General features: G+C 39.0%; 1 protein-coding gene across 17 annotated transcripts in view; it reads right to left on the reverse strand.

The window, feature by feature from the left end:
* Positions 1 to 19,499, reverse strand: part of TNIK (TRAF2 and NCK interacting kinase) — an 808,148-nt gene that overhangs the window by 48,362 nt on the left and 740,287 nt on the right. For 13 of the 17 annotated variants that reach the window (XM_078666209.1, XM_078666208.1, XM_078666200.1 and 10 more), the window contains 4 exons: positions 18,035 to 18,199; positions 10,323 to 10,449; positions 6,301 to 6,465; positions 3,937 to 4,080 (listed from right to left, as the gene is read on the reverse strand). In XM_078666209.1, the coding sequence (XP_078522335.1) occupies positions 3,937 to 4,080; positions 6,301 to 6,465; positions 10,323 to 10,449; positions 18,035 to 18,199 (601 nt within the window). The remainder of the gene's footprint in view (positions 1 to 3,936; positions 4,081 to 6,300; positions 6,466 to 10,322; positions 10,450 to 18,034; positions 18,200 to 19,499) is intronic. The other 4 variants (XM_078666210.1, XM_078666203.1, XM_078666202.1 and 1 more) reach the window with 1 other exon arrangement.

Consider the following 19,499-nt stretch of genomic DNA (forward strand, 5'->3'; position numbering starts at 1 on the left):
TCAACACACGACTGTCCTTCTATACACCCACCCGCCAACTACGATCATCCAATCAAGCCCTCGCCGCAATTCCGCGCATCCACAGATCCACCATGGGAGGAAGATCCTTCTCCTACTTAGCGGCCAAAACCTGGAATTCTCTCCCCACTCACCTCCGACTCACACAGAACCACCTCTCCTTCAGAAAACAACTAAAAACCTGGCTATTCGATAAGTAATGCACCCACCCTCCCTCAAGCGCCTTGTGACCCTCTGGGTGAGTAGCGCGCTATACAAATTCCTGAACTTGAACTTTAACTTGAACAATAGTCTACATGTTCAAACCCTTCCAGGCCCTGAGGGTGCCTGTCCCACATTTTTTTCTTATATCGAACAGTACTTCATCCACAACCGAGTTTCTGATAATCTCAAAACATAGACAAGATTGAAAAACTAATGAAACTAAAACAAAAGACCTGGTTACAAACTTCTCCACCACCACCATTACTGCTCGAGGGAAATGAGGATGCCAATTAGTTTAAAGACAGAAGACCGGATTGTCTTGTACAATGTGTTGCTCTTCTGGATTACCACTCACCCTCAAAATAGGCTCTGAGCAATTGTTTACCATAGGGAATTTCCACGGTTGCAGCAAATTGTGTTATCAAAACCCAAAGATTTAACATCTGGATTATTTCCATCTCTCCCAACACCTTGTTCTGCTCAATCAATGACGGGAGTACTCTTGACTCGCACATTGGTTTTTACTTATGGAAGCAATGCAGTTGTATTATGTTGCAGAGAACTGAGTGTAGTTTGCAGGTTGAATGGTCTAATAATAACCAGATGAAATCTGACTTAAATCAGTCTGATGTCAACAAAACGACTTCCAAGTCTTTCCAATAGTACTAATTCATTCATAAATGTTACCTAACCAAACCTGAAGGTATACTGTGAATTATATGGAAGTATAACCATTGTTACCACGGCCATCATTTTCCCTCTCACAAGAATCTTTATTGTCAGAAATGTAGCTCCTCAACAGAAATAATATAACAAACAAAACAAAGTCAACCCAAACAGAATTTTTCGGCTGATCGGCCAAGTCGACAGTAAGTCAAGAGTCAAAGTCTTATTTCAGTTAAAAGTATTTTTTACGACCAAAGCTAGCTCCATGGAGAATGAACTCAAGGTTATTGCAGATAATCTGTTGACTCAAGTGATGCAGACAACCCAGCCTGCACAAACAGTGCCCAAAAATAATGCCCATTGGTCAGCCTTCAAACTCCAAGATCAGGAAGACATTGTAAAAACCTTATTGTCCTTAAAACCGAACAACCACTACATTGATCCTCTTCCCGCAAAATGTTGGCCTATGGTCAACCACATGGTCATCCCTAGCTGGACTAAAATAATGAATGCTTTGCTTTCCCAAGGGTCTTTTCCCGACTGTCTAAAAACAGGCCAGGTCTTCCCCCTACTTAAAAAACATACAGCGAATCCTTCGGACCCTAACAACTTTAGGCCGGTAACAAAAATTCCCTATCTGGCTAAGGGCTGGAAAAATGTGCCAAACAACAACTGTACCATCACGTCTCGAATAAAAGCTATTAAATGACTGCAAATCAGGGTTCAGACCAGACCACAGCACGGAAACAGCAATTATGCACACAGCTGATGACGCTTTACTTGCTCTAGACCATAACAAAAACGGTCTACTAGTCCTCCTCGACCTATCTTCAGCATTTGACATCGTAAACCATGGCAAATTATTAGACCGATTGAAGAATAAGATGGGTTTTTCAGGGACACTCCTAAAATGGTTTCACTCGTTCTCAGAGAACAGATTGCAAAGGTTCTTGGTGAACCACAAACTATCCCTTTCATCCCAAGTCATATTGGAGTCCCTCAAGGCTCAACTCTATCCCCATCCCCATTCAATCTGTAAATTGAGCCACTCACAGAAATACTGCAGCAGGTGAATATCTCCTTCCACATGTACGCAGATGACACTCAGCTGTATATGAAGATGACATCGCTTGAAGAGATCAAAATAATGAACCAAGAATTACAAAAGACAGTCCATTGGCTTTCTGTAAATCATCTTAAACTCAACTCACAGAAAACAGAATTCCTTCTGATCTCCCTCCCTAAATCCTAAATGATGATCAAGGAATGGACCAAAATAATCACAGCTCTAAATGGTACTCGGATTCTAGTTGACTCTACCAAGTCTCTTGGAATCATGCAGGATAAAGATTTAAAAATGCGAGCACACATCAACATTATGGCAAAAACCGCCTAATTCCATTTGAGCTATCTCAGAAAATTGAAATTATTCATTGACACTGCCAACCTGAAAATGGCTATCCAAGTTTTGGTCATCTCGAGGATTAAGTATGGTTGCACAACTCTAGCTGGGCTCCTTAAGATCTTAACAGCCCCACTAAAAGCCTGCCTCAATGTTACAGTGAGACTCGTAACGGGTACAAGAAAATTAGACCACATCACACCACATCTGAAAGTGCTCAAATGGCTACCGTACAGGGCAAGAATTCAGCTTAAGATGGCGTGTATTACACACAAAGCTTTACACTACCAAACACCATTTTATCTTGCACAGAAAATCAAGATTTCTGCAGGCCTTAGATCATCGAGGGGGTTGTAGATTTCCTACTGAAACCAGCAATTTTCTGCAAGAAAAGAACATATGATAGAGCATTCTCGGAAGTGGCACCAGGAATTTGGAATACCCTTCCACCAAATATTAGAAGAATCACCTCGGTCTCGCAATTCAAAAAAGAGGCTTAGTCCTTGATCATGAGTAAATTTCACCCGTAACTATGGCTCTTTTGTGACTCTTTGGAGACCATTAAACATCTCTGAAAATACTATTTTCAGATGTGTGAACAGTTGGAGATAAGCAGGATGACTGTAATGCGAATATCAAAGAAATGGCTCCTGGATAACACAAGTCAGTGTGTTTTCATTGAGTCTCACCCATGGCCCTCAGTCAGGCCTGCATGGATTCCCAAAGCCATAAGCTAGACTCAAGGATCATAGCTAATGAAGATACGCATGCTAGATTCAAGGGCAATAGCTAATGTTGATACTTCTATCAAGCAATTTGGTTACTGATATGTGCCGGTAATTGTGCATTCAGTCAGCATCCAGGTTTACTTTAGAAAGGATATTCGTTGTACATTACTTTTTGTATGCAAGTATGTCATGACATGTATTACTATAACCTTAGTAGCCGCCTAGTAAGATTGAATATGTTATTAATGTAAATTTGTAAAATGCGATCAAAACTGTTTGGTGCTGAATTGTAAAGCGATCTGACACCCAGGCATGGGTCACGTTCACGCTATAGAAAACACTAAATATAAAATAAATAAAATTAAAACCATCATATTTTACACAGCTAGATCAATAGACAAAAATGACGAATTCATTAAATGTAAGCAACTTCTTTCTAGCATTAGGTAGTCATTTTGAACAACTTTCAGTTAAAAATCCCATGGCTAAAAATATAAAAAGTTGATGCTTGTGTGTTGGAATATTAATTACAATCCGCTCCAATGTAATAGCTTTATTGGTTTGTTTAAAATACATTTATTTTCCTGTCTTTGTCCATTTTAAAGTCCAAGCGTGTTCATGCAAAATTTCCTTGAGACAGAAAAGTATTTAATTAATTAAATAAGAGTACCCCTCCTATTTCACCAGTTTCAAAATGCAAGTGAGGTCTAAGTCTAGTTTACAAACCACAAAACTCAGCATGATAAGTACACAGAAACTTTCATTAGGTAATGAAAAAACATATTAGTGTTCATTGACAAGCAAATACAAATGTCATCCATTTTAAACCCCTGACCTCTTTGCTCGCTCTAATAATGTTCCAGCGCAAGGAAATGCAAACATAACCTTCATCTGACTCTAAAGCACTGCCAAACATACCTGATATTGTTACTAGGACATTGAGTCCTTCTAGAACATCCATCTGTTGAAATCGCCTTCTGTTGATCAAATTATAGACCTTCCCTTGCCCGCTTCTGTCCAGCAACATCAATCCATTCTCTGTGCCCACTAGGAGGTTCACACCTGCAAATTGACCAATAGCACAAAGCAAATTACAGTGCAGTTAAATCACGATTTATACCCAAGTTATATTTATGAATTTTAAATTACAGTATGGCTAAGCAGGAAATATGGATTACAAATGTTCATGTGCTAGAGTGCTGTATTCAATTGGGATGTCTTTAAAAAAATCTGAAACATTTTGAGTAGAAGAGATAAACGTATCTAAGAAGATCAGATTTTCATACCAGATATGGTCACATGCAAAGGCTCTAAATAGGAATCTGTTACAAAGTCAATGGCTAAAGTGAAAATCTAGCATGGATCCAGTCTTTGTGGACATTATTCTATTGTATTAAATAATGAATAAAGGCAACTTTCCTTATATATTCATATATAATCATTTATAGCAGATCAGTAGGATTTAAGAACAGTTCTTAGGCATTTAGACATTTCATTGTGTTTTCATATGAATGTGTTTTTCTTTTATTAGCAGACATTTTTTTTCTTTCTGAAAAATCAAAACCTTCCCAGTGAAATATACTGAAACGTCTGGAAACCAGACTACAAACTGATTCAGAAACCCAAACTTTGAGCAACATTCACTATCAAAAAATCCAAACATGGAAAAAAGTAGTTGGAAATTGAATACATTAGTCACAAAAACAAAAGAAGCACCAGTATCATGGTGAGAGAACAGTGCATCTATCAACAAACCACTTTTTCACTGTATCTAGTGTCTACATTTCACCAGGTGGCACGTGTGCTGATCAAACCCACTACTATAGTAAGAATTGATTCAATGCGTGCACAGCTATACCCTGCTTGACCAAAGGGAGTTTAGGTAAAAACAAAATCCTGTGGGATTGATTTTTAAAAAGCAAACAAAAAATGCCAGAGAAAATTCACAGTGTGTCAGATTCATAGAACTTGATAGAATCACTCATTCTCAGTTTAGGCAACACTCACTGAAGAGTAGCCTGAAAATATTAAATCAGAGAACAAATACCACAAACAGTGGAACAGTTCACAGCTCAATGATAGCCTTCATCAAGTTTGTTTGACTTTTGAGGTTCCCAAACCTTAACTCTCTACTCACTGTGCCTAAAGCCTTATTCAACAACTCAATCAAACACCTCAAGGTATCCACTTTGCGTGTGAATGTGTTCCTCCTGAAAGAGCAGAATGACCTCACTCAGAAGGAAGTCAGTCACAGGCTGAAGTGGCCTGAACCACTGCCCCATGCTGTGTACTGTAATGGCCAGATTAAATATGTAAATGTGACAACAGCTGACTAATGGAATGTAGAGGGCAATCTGAAAGCTCCTATAAGTAAGTACATTCTACATAAGTGTTAGTAAAATCAAAAGGTCTTGCTTAACCTGAAGATGTTAAATTACTCCATTCTGGATGGTGTGTTAGAATTGGGAGCAAAAACAGCAAAGGGAAATACTGTTTACACATGGTGTTGGGTTAATTTTCCCACCGATATGTAACACACGATGGTCTCAATCCGAGTGATGAGGAATTCCAATGCAGCTGGTAAAGGGTGTTGTATCGGGATTACAAGACGCTACAGTAACTGCGCATATGTGGAGTCCGTTACCTGTAGAATGCTTAAAGCAAACACATGCAGGAATCTATGATGGTGAACACAGATTCCTGCATATTACTCTCCAATTTCTTGTTATCAGGAGAATTTCCACCACAACCAGACTTACTAGTAGTTATGGAAGAGAAGACAGAGGGAGAGATGAAATAACAGACAGAGCACATCCTGGCCTGTAATGGGTCCCTTTGTGCAAAAACTTTTAAAAACCAGGGCAACGTTTGTTTGTACCGATTTAATTATATTCGAGGAATTGGCAACAAAATCGAAGATCTACTTATTACTTCATTGCTACAGGATTTGGTCCGTCACTCAATCAGTATCTCAGGTTGCAAGCATTCATTGCCCAATCTACTACCGTAAAATGTCTTGAAGTTTAAAGTGCCCCCATACAATTTCAGTGAATAAGCGCTATACAAAGCTATTAAATAAATAAATGCTAAACTCAGTAGGAAATCCTGGATCTTGCATCCACAACCAAGGGAGCGAGCCAGTGTGAAAGAGATGAATGTTCCTTTCCTGCTTCATTGCTGTTGCCAGTATAGAAACACAAAGTACTTCTTTGAACACTGCAATTAACATAGCAGCAATTATTTCAAAACAGAAGTGCAAAATGTTACACAGTATGTAATTACCCCATAACGCTGCACAGAGGATTTCAGAATTAAACCGCTTCTTATATTTCCGAATCTCTGGCGTGTCGCTGTGTGGGCGAATGTTTGTAGGGTTCACATTTACCACAGATATTTTCCTCTCTTCTTTGGCCTCCTGTTGTCTCAGCAGCTCATTGGTAAACTGGGCTGAAAAAGTAAAGTATCAGCTACAATTAATGATAAATCATCAGTATCAACAAGGACCTTGTCTACCTTTCTTTGAGTAAATGACTCTGTGCTGAACAGACAATCTCACTTGATGGATGTACCAGCTGACCCTCCTCTGCAGCCTCAAGACCAGCACTTACCATTTTTTCTAAGCTGATTTGGCATTTCATTCACAAGAGCAATCATATATACATACATATATACATATATTTGGATTTTACAGCACAGCAAAATTCTAATTAATATGGTGACATTCTGTTTAAATAACTTGTTTATGTTTCGAAATCTAATTTATCAACAAATGCGTGGTGTTTCCATGGGAGCCACTTTCTCCCCCAGCTATGCTTGTTTACACATGGGCTGGTGGGAGGAGCTGGTTCTAAGGGGCACACATGGGACAATAATGAAGGACAATGCAATGATGAGGCTGCGTTTTATAGATGACCTGTTTGTGGTGTGGAAGTTAACTTTTTAGATGTGCAGATCTACATTGAAAACAACAAAATAGAAACTATAGTACCCCGTAAAGAAACAACGGGCAATTCTTTGCTATATGCTACAAGCTTTCATCCCAGGCAATTAAATAGAGAGCATATCTTATGGAGAAATGCTTAGGGTGAAAAGAATTTGTGGCAACAGTCTGAACTTAGATATGACCCAGCAGGTGAGTAAACTAAGATTTATAGCACAAGGGTACACAAGAGAAACTGCAAAATCTGCCATCACCAAGACAAAAAGTTTAGATAGATCAGAACTGTTATCCCACATCGAAACTGTGACAAACAAGGTTGGCCAAGCTTTGTCCAAAACCACCAAACGAAATGACAATTAAGTACGATGGATACAAGCTTTTAACAAACAGGATTAAGTACTGAGAAGTATTATTAGACGCAATTGGCATTTAGTTTCAAATGATCCTGTGATTGACCACCTCCTTCACGAAATAACGAAAAACCTCTCCATCATGTACAGAAGAGTACAATCAATGAGTAATTCCCTTGTCAAAAGTAGCCCTGAGATAGTGGATAGCAACACCTGGCTATCACAAAGAAAAGTTTTTTTAAATGCAAAACCTGCAGGGCATGCCAGTTCGGGGTAATCAAAATGGCATACACAGCATATTTTAGTGATATAGACCGCAGGATCAATAAATTATTGATATGCAAGATATACCATGTGATATATGTGCAGGAGCGTACTTGTGGGCTACGTTATGTTGGTAGCACCAAGCTACAGGCCCACAAATGGATACTCAAGCACATACGGGCGATCACTAATCAGGACCCGGCATATCCTGTTGCCCGTCACTTCAAGGAGAGACACAGCAACAATCTAGAATATCTCAAATACTATTTGATTGATGCGGTGCCATTAAATAGAAGAGGGGGCAAACGTGAGGGAGTTCTCAGGAAATATATTAGAACTTGATTCCAAATGCCCGGGAGGACTTAACACTATGGAGGATCTGTTTACATCTTTAAAAGAAATTATTCATTAACGGCCAACACAGTTAAACCACCATACTGAAATCAGATTCAAATAAGCTGATAAATCTGCAAACTCATCTGAGGAAAATAACAATTACGTTAAAATATAGAAGAATGAAACAGTTGATGTATTTAGACAATTATCACATACAGTATTTAAGAACAACACAAGCTGCTATGCTCCCAGTATTTTTATGTTACAACATCAGCACTAGGGCACTTTAGATTGACATTAAATGGTGAGGTATGCACACAAAGCACTTTGAATTACAGCAAGGTGCACAATAGCACGTTAAACAGTCAATTAAACAACACCCAATTTGAATGAATTGGATTTCTAGGGATAAATGGCGTTTTAATACTTTATTATTAACATGTACTGTTATCTTGATGTAAAATGGCTTTACTCACAATGCATTTAAGCATTTTATCAACATTGTAATTAGACTTTATGACAGCAATAATGTAAATGTCATAATTTATTTTACAGCAACATTGTTGTTAGTCGGAGGCAAACCATATAGTCTGTTGTCAATATCTATGACTGTTGTAGATTAAGGCCTGCAAGGGCCAAAACGCATAATGGCTGACTGATAGTTAAATAAAAAACTAATTTGCACGCATTCTGTGGTCCGCAACTGTTCACCTGCACCAGGGAATGGTGGGCATGTAGTGGAGTATCCTGATATATATATATATATATATATAAATATATATATATATATGTATATATATATATCTCCAAGTACTAAATACCCCAGCTGCAGAGCTGCAGGGGCTATATCTTGCAGTACCTCTGCCCTGTAGTCATGTTCTATGCCCGCAAACTCATCTTCAGCAGCAAGCATGCCTGCTGATACTGCAAAGCCTTGAGTCAAATATTTCAGTGTAGGGGCAAATGGTGGATTGTCTCTTCTTGGTATATGATCACCCAATTGAATGCATTACAAGTGTCTGTTCTGCTTGACCTAAACTTAAAAATACATTGGACATGTTATAAACAAGATTTCTAAAAGAGCGTGGGATACCCAAATCTACAAAGTCAATTACATTCCCTGTGGAGGTGAAGGGGGGCGCTTGGCCATCATAATGCTCAATGTGGTGCTGGCACCATTTGTCGTGTAAACCAGTATGTAAAGATTATATATGGTGGACACCCTATAACAGCATCTCAGATTGGGTATTGCCCAACTACCTCTAGCGTCATGAGATGTTTTTCTCATGTTACTTAAGAAGTAGTATTATGCGAAATAATTATTTCATACAAAACAAGATGTATCCATATGCATGCATGGCATCTTTAACAATGTTCCGGAAATGGACGAGGGTCATTGAGGTAATGTCTGGGGCGGTGGGGTTGATGGTCCCATTGGAGCCTAAGTGGCATCTACTAATGATCAAAGGGGACACTGACTGACTGATACATGGAAATATGGCAAGCTCTGGCAGCAGGAGTGGCGAAATGAAACATTGCTTAGGGATGGGGAGCGTAGATACCCCCACAGTGGGAAGAATGGGAGCAGAACCTTGACTGGTGCCAGAGTGCCGAAGAAACTGTGTGTAACAAGAAATGGGAGAAAGTGTGGGGGGGGGCTGGCGGAAGTACAGACAATCAGGGGAGACACCATGGATGTGAGAGTAATGAATATGGTTGATTGTTCTCGTTGCTCCCAATTACTGATAATATGGTTCACGGTTGTGATATCTCCAAACATGCCTCATGCATACTGTATTGTACTGAATGGTCTCTTGCACATAGCTAATAAAAAGATTTACAAAAAAAACAATGTTCCAGAAAGGTAAACAGAATTTGCTGCAAGACCATCACATTAAGATAAAGGTAAGCTTACCAAGTCTTCCACCACCGAATGTAGTCTTGCAGCTGCATCTAGAATTACTGGAAATTTGCTACCCAGATATTAATGATGTCTGTGATTTCGTTGCCAAGATGACATAACAGTGAGGAAATTCATCAGCTCTGCTATGTGCCACTACGGCAATTCAAAATCAAAGAGGTTGATTTTACATCCATGATACATTCATGCCCTAGAATACAGTGCTGGTGATTCCATAGATATTTTTCAGAGAAATGAAGACAGCATCATCCACATATAAGAGCAGATGGCAAGCATGTTTGCTTAAAAATGAATCCTGGCAGAACTGTGAACTGCTTCAGTCCTGATGATCAATAACACTATACACAATAAAAACACCAGAGACAATCGCAGACATCACTGACTCGTGCAGAGTTTATAATAGTTTTGCAAAGGGGAGATAGAACCTCAAGTTTCATAAATATTTTCGAATGTGTTCAAAACCTCTGTATGCAAATCACCGCTTAAGTCATACCTCTTGCTGAGGATTCACCATCTTCATCTTCATCATCATCATCATCCTCATCGGTTGGTGAGGTCTGATAAGCTCTCGGGTCAACAAATGGGGTGAACGAAGATTTGGTTCCACTTCCCATGCCAAACTGTAACGCAATCAACAAAAGGGCATCTCAGAGAAGCGTGGTAACAACTACTGACTTAAATGAAAAATATGTTCCATTGGTTGCCAAATTGTAATGAGTCTTCATTTAAATGAATTATAAAACAGTAAAGCAATCTCTTCAACATTTTATGAACTGTCTTGGGATGTTGTGAATTGTCGGTGGCTCAAGACCAGACTAACAAATTGATAAGCACCTCAAAATATAAATTAGATTCCACTGGTAGGGAGTCTAAAAGTCAAGTAGAAATTAAATCTGCATACAATTTTCAAGTTCTATTTCCTTCTGTCTGTCTGTCCATTCACACTTAAATATTTGCCTATTTGTATGTGGTCTGTATGTGTGTTGTGTGGGACCGTATATATGCGTATGTTCTGTGTATGTCTGTTGTTATGTTGTTTGTGTAAGCATGCTTTTTCCATGTCAATGTGTGCATGGATATTGTGTGTCTCTTTGCATGTGTATTTTAGAAAAGCCAAACATAGTAGCTTTGTAAATAGATGTTTAAAAAGGTTTTTCAAATTTCACGAGTAGCTCTGCTTCAGAGCAGGAGCGTGGTGCTTGTGCATTCACCCTGTATTGACCGCAATGTTGTGCGAGCCTCCAACTGTATACTGGGAACTATTTAACAAGCCAAAACTGCTCTGCAGATACTAGTGTGTATAGTGTGGTGAATCTCTGTGTATCTTTAATACCAGCAAGCCATGAAGTACTGGAAGCATTGAAAATAAATAATTATTACTTGTATCTTCAGTCTGTTTGCTGCATAGAACAATAGTGGGATTGGATGACAACAGCTGTGTAACTTGAAGGTGAAGTTGTTTATATGTGTAATTTTTCCTTGAGGACAGGGCTCACCAAAGTTCATATTGGAGCCAACCTTAACTCTCCCTCTAAATCGTAGCAAAAAACAGGTTATAGGTTTAAAGGCAAATCAATCTGCACTGTTCATGTCTAACCACCTACACAGAGGCCCATCCTGTATTTAAAAGCAAAAAGCTATGAAATGAATTATTACATACTGTTTTAACAATAGAAACTGGAAGTTAGACACTTACTCTAAATTATTGTTTCTGCTTGGCTTCAACTCACTGCATACCTCATTACAAATGGGTTAGTCTGACTTATACCCTTATGAAATGAAACTAAAAACCTTATTTCCCTTTTTTCTGTTGAGGTCCTTCTTGTCAGACTCCTTTGTTTGGTCTCACCCAACCCTCAGTGTTTGGTGAGAAGTACTATACATCTTCATTCAGATAATCTATTGTACATAAAAGACGATAATGACATCAATCTCTTGTCAACTGGTATATATTATATGTAATGATGATGTTGCAGTCAGCTGAAAGAAGTGTTTGGGTAGGTTCTTTGTTATTTTTACAAATTTAGGTTGACATGTAGATCTAGATAGTAGCTCATTTCAATGCTTAAGTTTTATGCTATTGTCTATTAGATCTAAAATATGTTATATTGGTTCACGTCTCAATTACTCATGCAAAATTGTACCTCTCAGGAAATACAATAAGACTGTAACCATGTGTGCTACTAAAACCATAAATTTCATTGTACATAATCTTCTTAACAGGGAACCAGGTGCATGAACAACAAGTGATTTCACCACTCCTGGCCCGTGTCAAGGAGATTCTAGATCAATATCGGAGCTGGGTCTCAAGACATTTTATAATGGGAGTGTTACATATCCTTCGTGGTAAGAAAGACAGTGCTTGGTGTAAATATCTTTTACCACCGTATAATAGAAACCTATTTCTAGTGGTGGTAAGATATGACAAGAACATTTGTACATACTTGTTGAGCTGCTTTTGTTGTGGCGGTGGTGTGTTATATGGTTTGTGGTGGAGTGTTTTTCATTGTGTTGTGTTCCGTTCCGATTTAAACGTTTTCTTGTGCTGTGCCTTTTACGTTTTAGTTGTGGTGTTATGTTGCTTTGTGACATTTTTGTGTGTTATATTCTATGGTCTGAAAAGGTGGCCTAGTCCCAGGTGGCAACTAGGGCTTCAACACGCACTACTATAGTAGTATAGTGCGTGTTGAAGCCCTAGTTGCCACCTGGGACTAGGCCACCTTTTCAGTCTTAAACATATATGCTTCGCAGGCATATCATTCAACACAGCACACATATTGAGATATACAATGCCATTATATTACTAGTGTGCGCTCCTCACCTACATTGTTCATATTCTATGGTCTACCATAGGGTGTCAACAAAGTCTGCTAAATTTCCAGCAAAAAGCAGCACATTCCTTTACATTTCCAGTAACACATAACCATTGACCCCTGTCTAAACCGGTAAAATACAGCCACTGCAGCTGATCAACTGTATAATCTCTTTTAGGTTTTGTTAGGGCTACTTATGAAGCACATATTTGACCACTTTAGCTATAGCAAGCAAGAGCCCATATTCCACACATCTGGTGCTCTTTCTGAGAAGAGCTTGAGAAGAGATATCTTTTAAGCTTATGACTGAATTTGATATATTTATCCATAGACTTGTTAACTTTGATGTGAACATTTACTGTTGTAAAGCGCTAGGATACCTTCGGGTCCAGCCAGCTCTATATAAAAACCCCAAATACATAAGTCATTAGCCAGACCACAACTTGGTCACAGACCTGTATTAAATTAGCACTTTGTGATACGGCCCCAAATGAACATTTGGAGACTAAAGTTGCCTTGGATCAGAATCTATTTTTGGAACAAATGATGTGTGCTCTTTCATGCTCTCTGCATATGAAATATATGACTTTGTATGTTTATTTTTATGGTCTCTCTAACCGGTGGGGCTTAGGTCATTCTTCTGCAAGAGCAAACAAATGCATTTGCTGTCAAGATGTAACTGAAAAATGATTACACTTGCCATTGCATCAGGAGCCGAGGGCAAGAGATTAACTCCCTTTATCTGCAACTTTGGCCTGTTGGATCACCAAGATGCTATGACCCTATGCCAAATGACAATGCCTATAGTGTTATTATAAACTGAAAAATTTGACTGAAGAGTCAAAAACGTCAGGACAGTGTGATATGGACAAAGTGCAGTTAAATTACTTGAATTAAAGTGGTTTATGCTAGCTACTGCCTCTTCTTATATACTGTATTCTAAAATGTAAATTGTGTATTTTTCATTGTATTTTAATATAGGATTAGTTCAGAATATATAGAATCGATCATTTTGATAAAGTTTGATAAACAATCAAAAGACTCACCTTGTTCATTTTAAGAACAATGCAAATATTTATACAGTCTTAAAAGAGCCAGAGCATAATGGTGCATAATTGCTTAAACCCCCAAAATATGTCAAAGATATGTATATTTTAATCTGTCCGTGAATTCGGTATATATCTGTGATACGTACATATGGGATCACACATAGAGGATATTTGGGCAGTGATAAGATTGCAGGAACAACGTCATGACTTTCTGTGAGCTTACTATTTTTGTTTACCATTTCTTTATATGTATACAAACAGAAACATATAACAAACAAAAGTGTCACAGGGTCTAAATATAAAGTCTAACTGTGGTGCATCTAACTGAAGACGTAAGTGTTAAACCCTACATGAAGATAAGAAAAAAAGGGGGGAGGAGAGATAGGTACTCTGTGGTCACTCACAAGATACCCATCAGTCACCACTCGGAACCGCCCTTCATCATTTGGGATTCCTGTTAACTATATCCAAGGTACGCCACTGGTATCTGATGGAAGGTCAGATGTAATCAACCTTTGTATACCTAGAGGCGACCTATATGGTTTTGAGTGTCACAGGCCACTCATTGGCAAAAGAAAGGAGAGTGACTGATCTGCAGTGCATGTGAAGAAGAAGTGTACAGTGAGTCTAAAATTGGGTGAGAGAGCAGGAAAAATTGTTTATTCTGTTCTATGCTCGCTCCACCAATGTTAAAAAGCAGCATTGGTAAATTAAACAAATATTTACCAGAATGTAAAGATGGTCCATCTTTACATTCTGGTAAATATTTGTTTAATTTAACAATGCTGATTTTTAACATTGGTGGAGCGAGCATAGAACAGAATAAACAATTGTTCCTGCTCTTCACATGCACTGCACGGCGTACTCTGGATATGGTTAACAGGAATCCCAAATGATGAAGGGCGGTTCCGAGTGGTGACTGATGGGTATCTTGCGAGTGACCACAGAGTACCTATCTCTCCTTCCCCCCTTTTTTTCTTATCTTCATGTAGGGTTTAACACTTACGTCTTCAGTTAGATGCACCACAGTTAGACTTTATATTTAGACCCTGTGACACTTTTGTTTGTTATATGTCATTGAGGGAATGTGTCTCAGCATGGTCTTTAAACTCCCTTAGGCCCCCCCACCTTAACGTTCTTTTTTTTTTTACAAACAGAAACACACACACGACAATGTTTCAGAAAAAAATAAATGATCAACCAAAAATGTATTTACATGGTGTCCTTAATTTGAAAGTTTTGTAGTCAAACAGATCAATTCTTGAGTCTGTGAACAAAGCATTAAAATGATACACAACTTAATCCCGGGAAATTCCTTAGCTCAGCTTTCCCCTGCTAGCCATTCATTTCTTCTGGAGCAACCCCAACACCCCTCCTTACACAGTGCATTGTATGCTCATAGAAGCTGGATCTGAAAAGTGCATGAATGTTTGCAGCATTTGCTGGCTTTTTATTTACTGTGTGTTTATCATGATAACTAGACCTGCCATAGAAAGTTAATGGTGTACCAAACACAATGGAGTGTTTGGGGGGTCAGGTGTGGAGGAAGCAATACAAGCTGAGACACTGATAGGCTCCACTGTGAAATAGAAGCTAGCTGAGTTTATATATGGAGGGACAATACAGGCTTGTGGTGGATTCAGTCATGCCATTTTTGCTCTGGTTTCGGGTTGAGAAGTCTGTCAGTAAGACTTTTAGGACTTGGTTTGAGTTGATCACAAGTAAGACAGATGACTCAGATGCCAGAAAGGATGGGACACAGTAGATCATCATTCTGTTCAAAGTCTCAGGCTAGATGGTGCTTCTAAAATGCTAGTCACATGTCAGGTCAGCAGCCCCCCCCAGCGCCTTGAGACTTTCATTGGTGAGTGGTTGCTCTTTATAAACCACTGATTGAATGTTTGATGGAGGTCTTATGCAATTAGGATGGGTATGAATAATACCATACGAGGGACTATAGCTAGTAGGACAGGGACTAGATTAGTCTCAAGCCTAATCAGTGTCCTTAAAAGTTGGTAATACTATGTGAGACACAGCTACATGTCAGGTTGATGTCTCTGAATGGCCAGTAGGCCCAAGGAACAGTCAGTAGACTGTTCGACCCAAGGTTGTCGGAGGTCACAAGGAATTGTTAAAAATGTGCCAAGATTTGGCGTCTTCAGTGCTCAAGACCCTGGAGAAAAGATTGTCTCATCTCAAGCCAGGTTCTGTGTAAAGGGGGAGGTTGTTGTAGACTTTGCCACATGTCAAAGGAATACCCCTGAAAGGTTAAGACTAGAATACAATTTAGGTACATAGTAAACTGGTTTTTGAGATGTTCGGGAATAAATATGTTGAACACAGCGCAAGCATGAAGTGGCAAGTCAGAATATAGCCACCTCTGAATTTCTGCAGGTGAAAAAGGGCTGGATACTGAATAATGATGATATTGACTCTGAAAGCCATACTTGTTCAAGCTAGCTCTCAATGCATTGAGCAGTTGCATGCACCTTTATTTATAAGTCTTTGCCACCCTTAGGGTCTTGAAGTTACAACTGAGTATTACAAGTTTTAAGTCTTGGATGCTCATACACTGGTTTGTCATATGTGACTTTCGTGAGGGTGGGCTACTGAAAATTTCTTTACTTATCTAGTTTATAGCAGATTGACCCTACATAACAGCTCTACTGTGGTACTTGAAATGCCTGGTGTACCATATTACTAGACGTGCATGTATATTTCCACTTTTGTTTTGCATTCCTGCACAGTGTGATATTGTGATTGCATATAAATTGTGGCTAATCCTTCACATAGTCATGTCATGTTTGGCATAGTTCATTTCTCCATGGTGAAGGCAGGTTATTTGCTTCGAAGAAGGATTCATTTGACAGTGGTTCGTTCTTCGGGCATACCTGGGAAGACCTCTTGAAGCAAGCCGCCATACTGCAGAATATGCGGAAGTTTTGAAATTCGATCTTTAACCTTGTTTACTCTTTATGTTGAGAAATTGCTCTTGGGAAGTCTAGTTGTACTGTGTATCACAATTCTGTGGTAGTAGACCAGGCTTATGAAGTCAGATCTGAAAGCCGTTGTATCATCATCCCATATTTCGTGTGACGGCATGCCCAGCTGCAGCATATAGCTAGATTAAATATTGTGGCATGCCTTGTGGACACTGAAAAGAAGCTGCAACTGTTCAGATAGCTGGTTTGGTCTGCTGCTCTGAAGTATAAAGTGGTTGGAGACCGTTGCATTTCATCATGGTGGCATATCCAGTATATTAACTTCTGGAAAATGGTCACATTTGATGTTTAGGTACAAATCATTAAAGTTTCTGTGGAACTCTGTCTCAGCTTCTGTCAATTCCTCCCTACATTATACCACATGTTGTCTAGCCCGGAGAATGCATAGGGTAGAAGTGCGGGAGAAAGTCTTACTTTCAGGGTACAGTAGTGGTGTTCATAGCCAGTTGATATTCCAGCCATTGAGTCAATCTTATGAACCAACATGCAAAGCTATGCAAAGCATAAAGAGCTATGATCAAGCATGCAGATCTACATAGGACACGATTCCTGAACAATTGAAATCAGTGTCACAAGAAAACCCTTTCCTTTCCTTGATTTTGAAGGGATTGAGCTTTTCCATTCTATGCCAATTACTGGGCAAAATAGAAAATTCAGATTACCTCTTAGCTATTCCTTGTCCCATTACTTACTCAATGCATTTGTGAGGAACATCCTCACTTCAGTCCCCCCTTACAAGCACCTTCTGAGAAAACAAGTGAAAAAAACATACCCAGCCCCCTTTAGCTACTAAAGGGGAACAAGACTTTATGTTCATTTTACAGGATGTACAATGATTCACACATTCTTCCAAGTGACGTAAATCTGCTTGTGCCTTGGGGTATGCATTGTTTCACAATTTATTCATACAAGTCTCGTCAATGGGGGAGAAAGGAAAGGAGAAAACCTGAACTCCACTGAGTGGGCAAGAATGTTCCTCTATAGATCACAGGCCACAGAGATCAGAAATCTTGAGATTAGGCAAATTCACGGTAAGAAACGGTGTACTATTACTCAACTCCTCTTCGCACAGCCTAAAGTGGCTGTTCACAATCTCTTACACATGCATGATTTTGTTAAATTCAAGTATTCATTGCATTTTTGGATGAATTATATACATATATACAGATAGACAGAAAAGTAGACCGTCATACACTATACACACTTGATTGGCATACCATCTTACCAACCTTTGTTAATTTATTAGGAGAAAATAGTGCACAAGCAATAAGATAAGAAAAGCCCCATTAAAAACTGCATACATCAAGAGTCTTTAATTTAACTGTAAAGACCACCACCTACTTCTTCCACAGACTCCTCATCTTGCGCAAGCGTTGAAACTCGCCCCAGGGCTTCAGTTGGTGTGCCCCCTGGGGAGTGGCTTTGCTGGACCAGATCAGGAAGATTGATGTGGCCTGCAAAGCCATTGCTATCAGCATGGCCAGAGCGCTTTTTGTCACCAGTAGTCTGCAGAGACAGAAGGAACGGAGAGAATAGTCGATAGAAGCAAGTCACCCATTTCCCAAAGCAAGAAAGAGATGGATGCATGTAACCTTTTCCCACATGCAAAGCTGACAAGCAAAGATTGAAATATTATCACATTATTAAAGGTTACGTAGGGGAAGCAGAAGGCAATAGGTCATGATGGATGGCAGAATTATGAAGGAATCAAGAAATGTTAGAACAGACTAGTAGATGCCAGCACAGCCAAAGTACAAACACAGGTAAAATGAATGAGCGATCAAAATACACAACTGTCATTAGCAGATAACAGGACCAGCTACGTTAGGCAAATAGGATTTCTTATTACATTTACAGATACTACATGATCCTGTTCAAATAGGCATTATACATAAGGCCTTGCCAACGCCTTGCCGGCAGCTCAAAGAAGTGCTTCTAAATCAACACGCTATGTATGTGTTCAATGACATAATTAACACATCATTTTGCATGGTCATTCAAAATTTGCAAATGTGAAATATGACCCTACTAGGTTTCAGCTATTAAAGTTAATACTTATGGGCTGCTGTTGAGGTACAAGCAGCATATTACAGACACAGCTGTTTGGGTAGCCAGATTCCTCAGTCCAAAGAATACAGGAGTTATGTAAGCTGCCACGTGGAGACCATGGTTCATTTATGTAATAACACAATGCACATTTTTAAGTTTGAATTTGAAAATTGTGAATGGTGTAATGCATTGTACAATAACTAATGCTAATTTATTCCAAGTCAGTTGCTAGTTGAGGTGGATGGGTGGTAGACTGCACTTATTGTAGTGTTGTGTTATGTGTTTGGGCTATTTTGTGCTGCTGATCTTTTGTTGTTTTTGTTGTGTCATGTTGTTGTGGTGTCCTGTTTGGCTGTACTTTGGAGGTGCTGGGTTGTTGTGCTGTTGATGAGTTGTTTTTTGACACTGCATTGTTTTTGTTCAACCAGTTGTTTGGTTTTGCGTTATGAGTAAATACAGCTTTTAAGCTTTTGGGGATATAATCACTGGTGTAACTGGAATTGCTATCTAAAGGTTTTAAAGCAGACGTGTGTTTGTGTTGAACACAAAACAGAACTATAATAACTCTAAGGCATGCGAATGAATCACAATACACTGATTTGCAACCTGTACTAAGCAGGTAAGCAAAAAGAGAAAACTGTTAAATTCAAAATTAAAGTGCCACAGTTGAAAAACAGAAGAGCATTTTTAACCGTGAGAGGCCTCCTAAAATAAGATCTCACTTGAGCTCAAGAAAAAGACAGATTAGACATGCTCA

Source organism: Lissotriton helveticus, chromosome 11 (assembly GCF_964261635.1).
Source record: "Lissotriton helveticus chromosome 11, aLisHel1.1, whole genome shotgun sequence".
Lineage (NCBI taxonomy): Eukaryota > Metazoa > Chordata > Amphibia > Caudata > Salamandridae > Lissotriton > Lissotriton helveticus.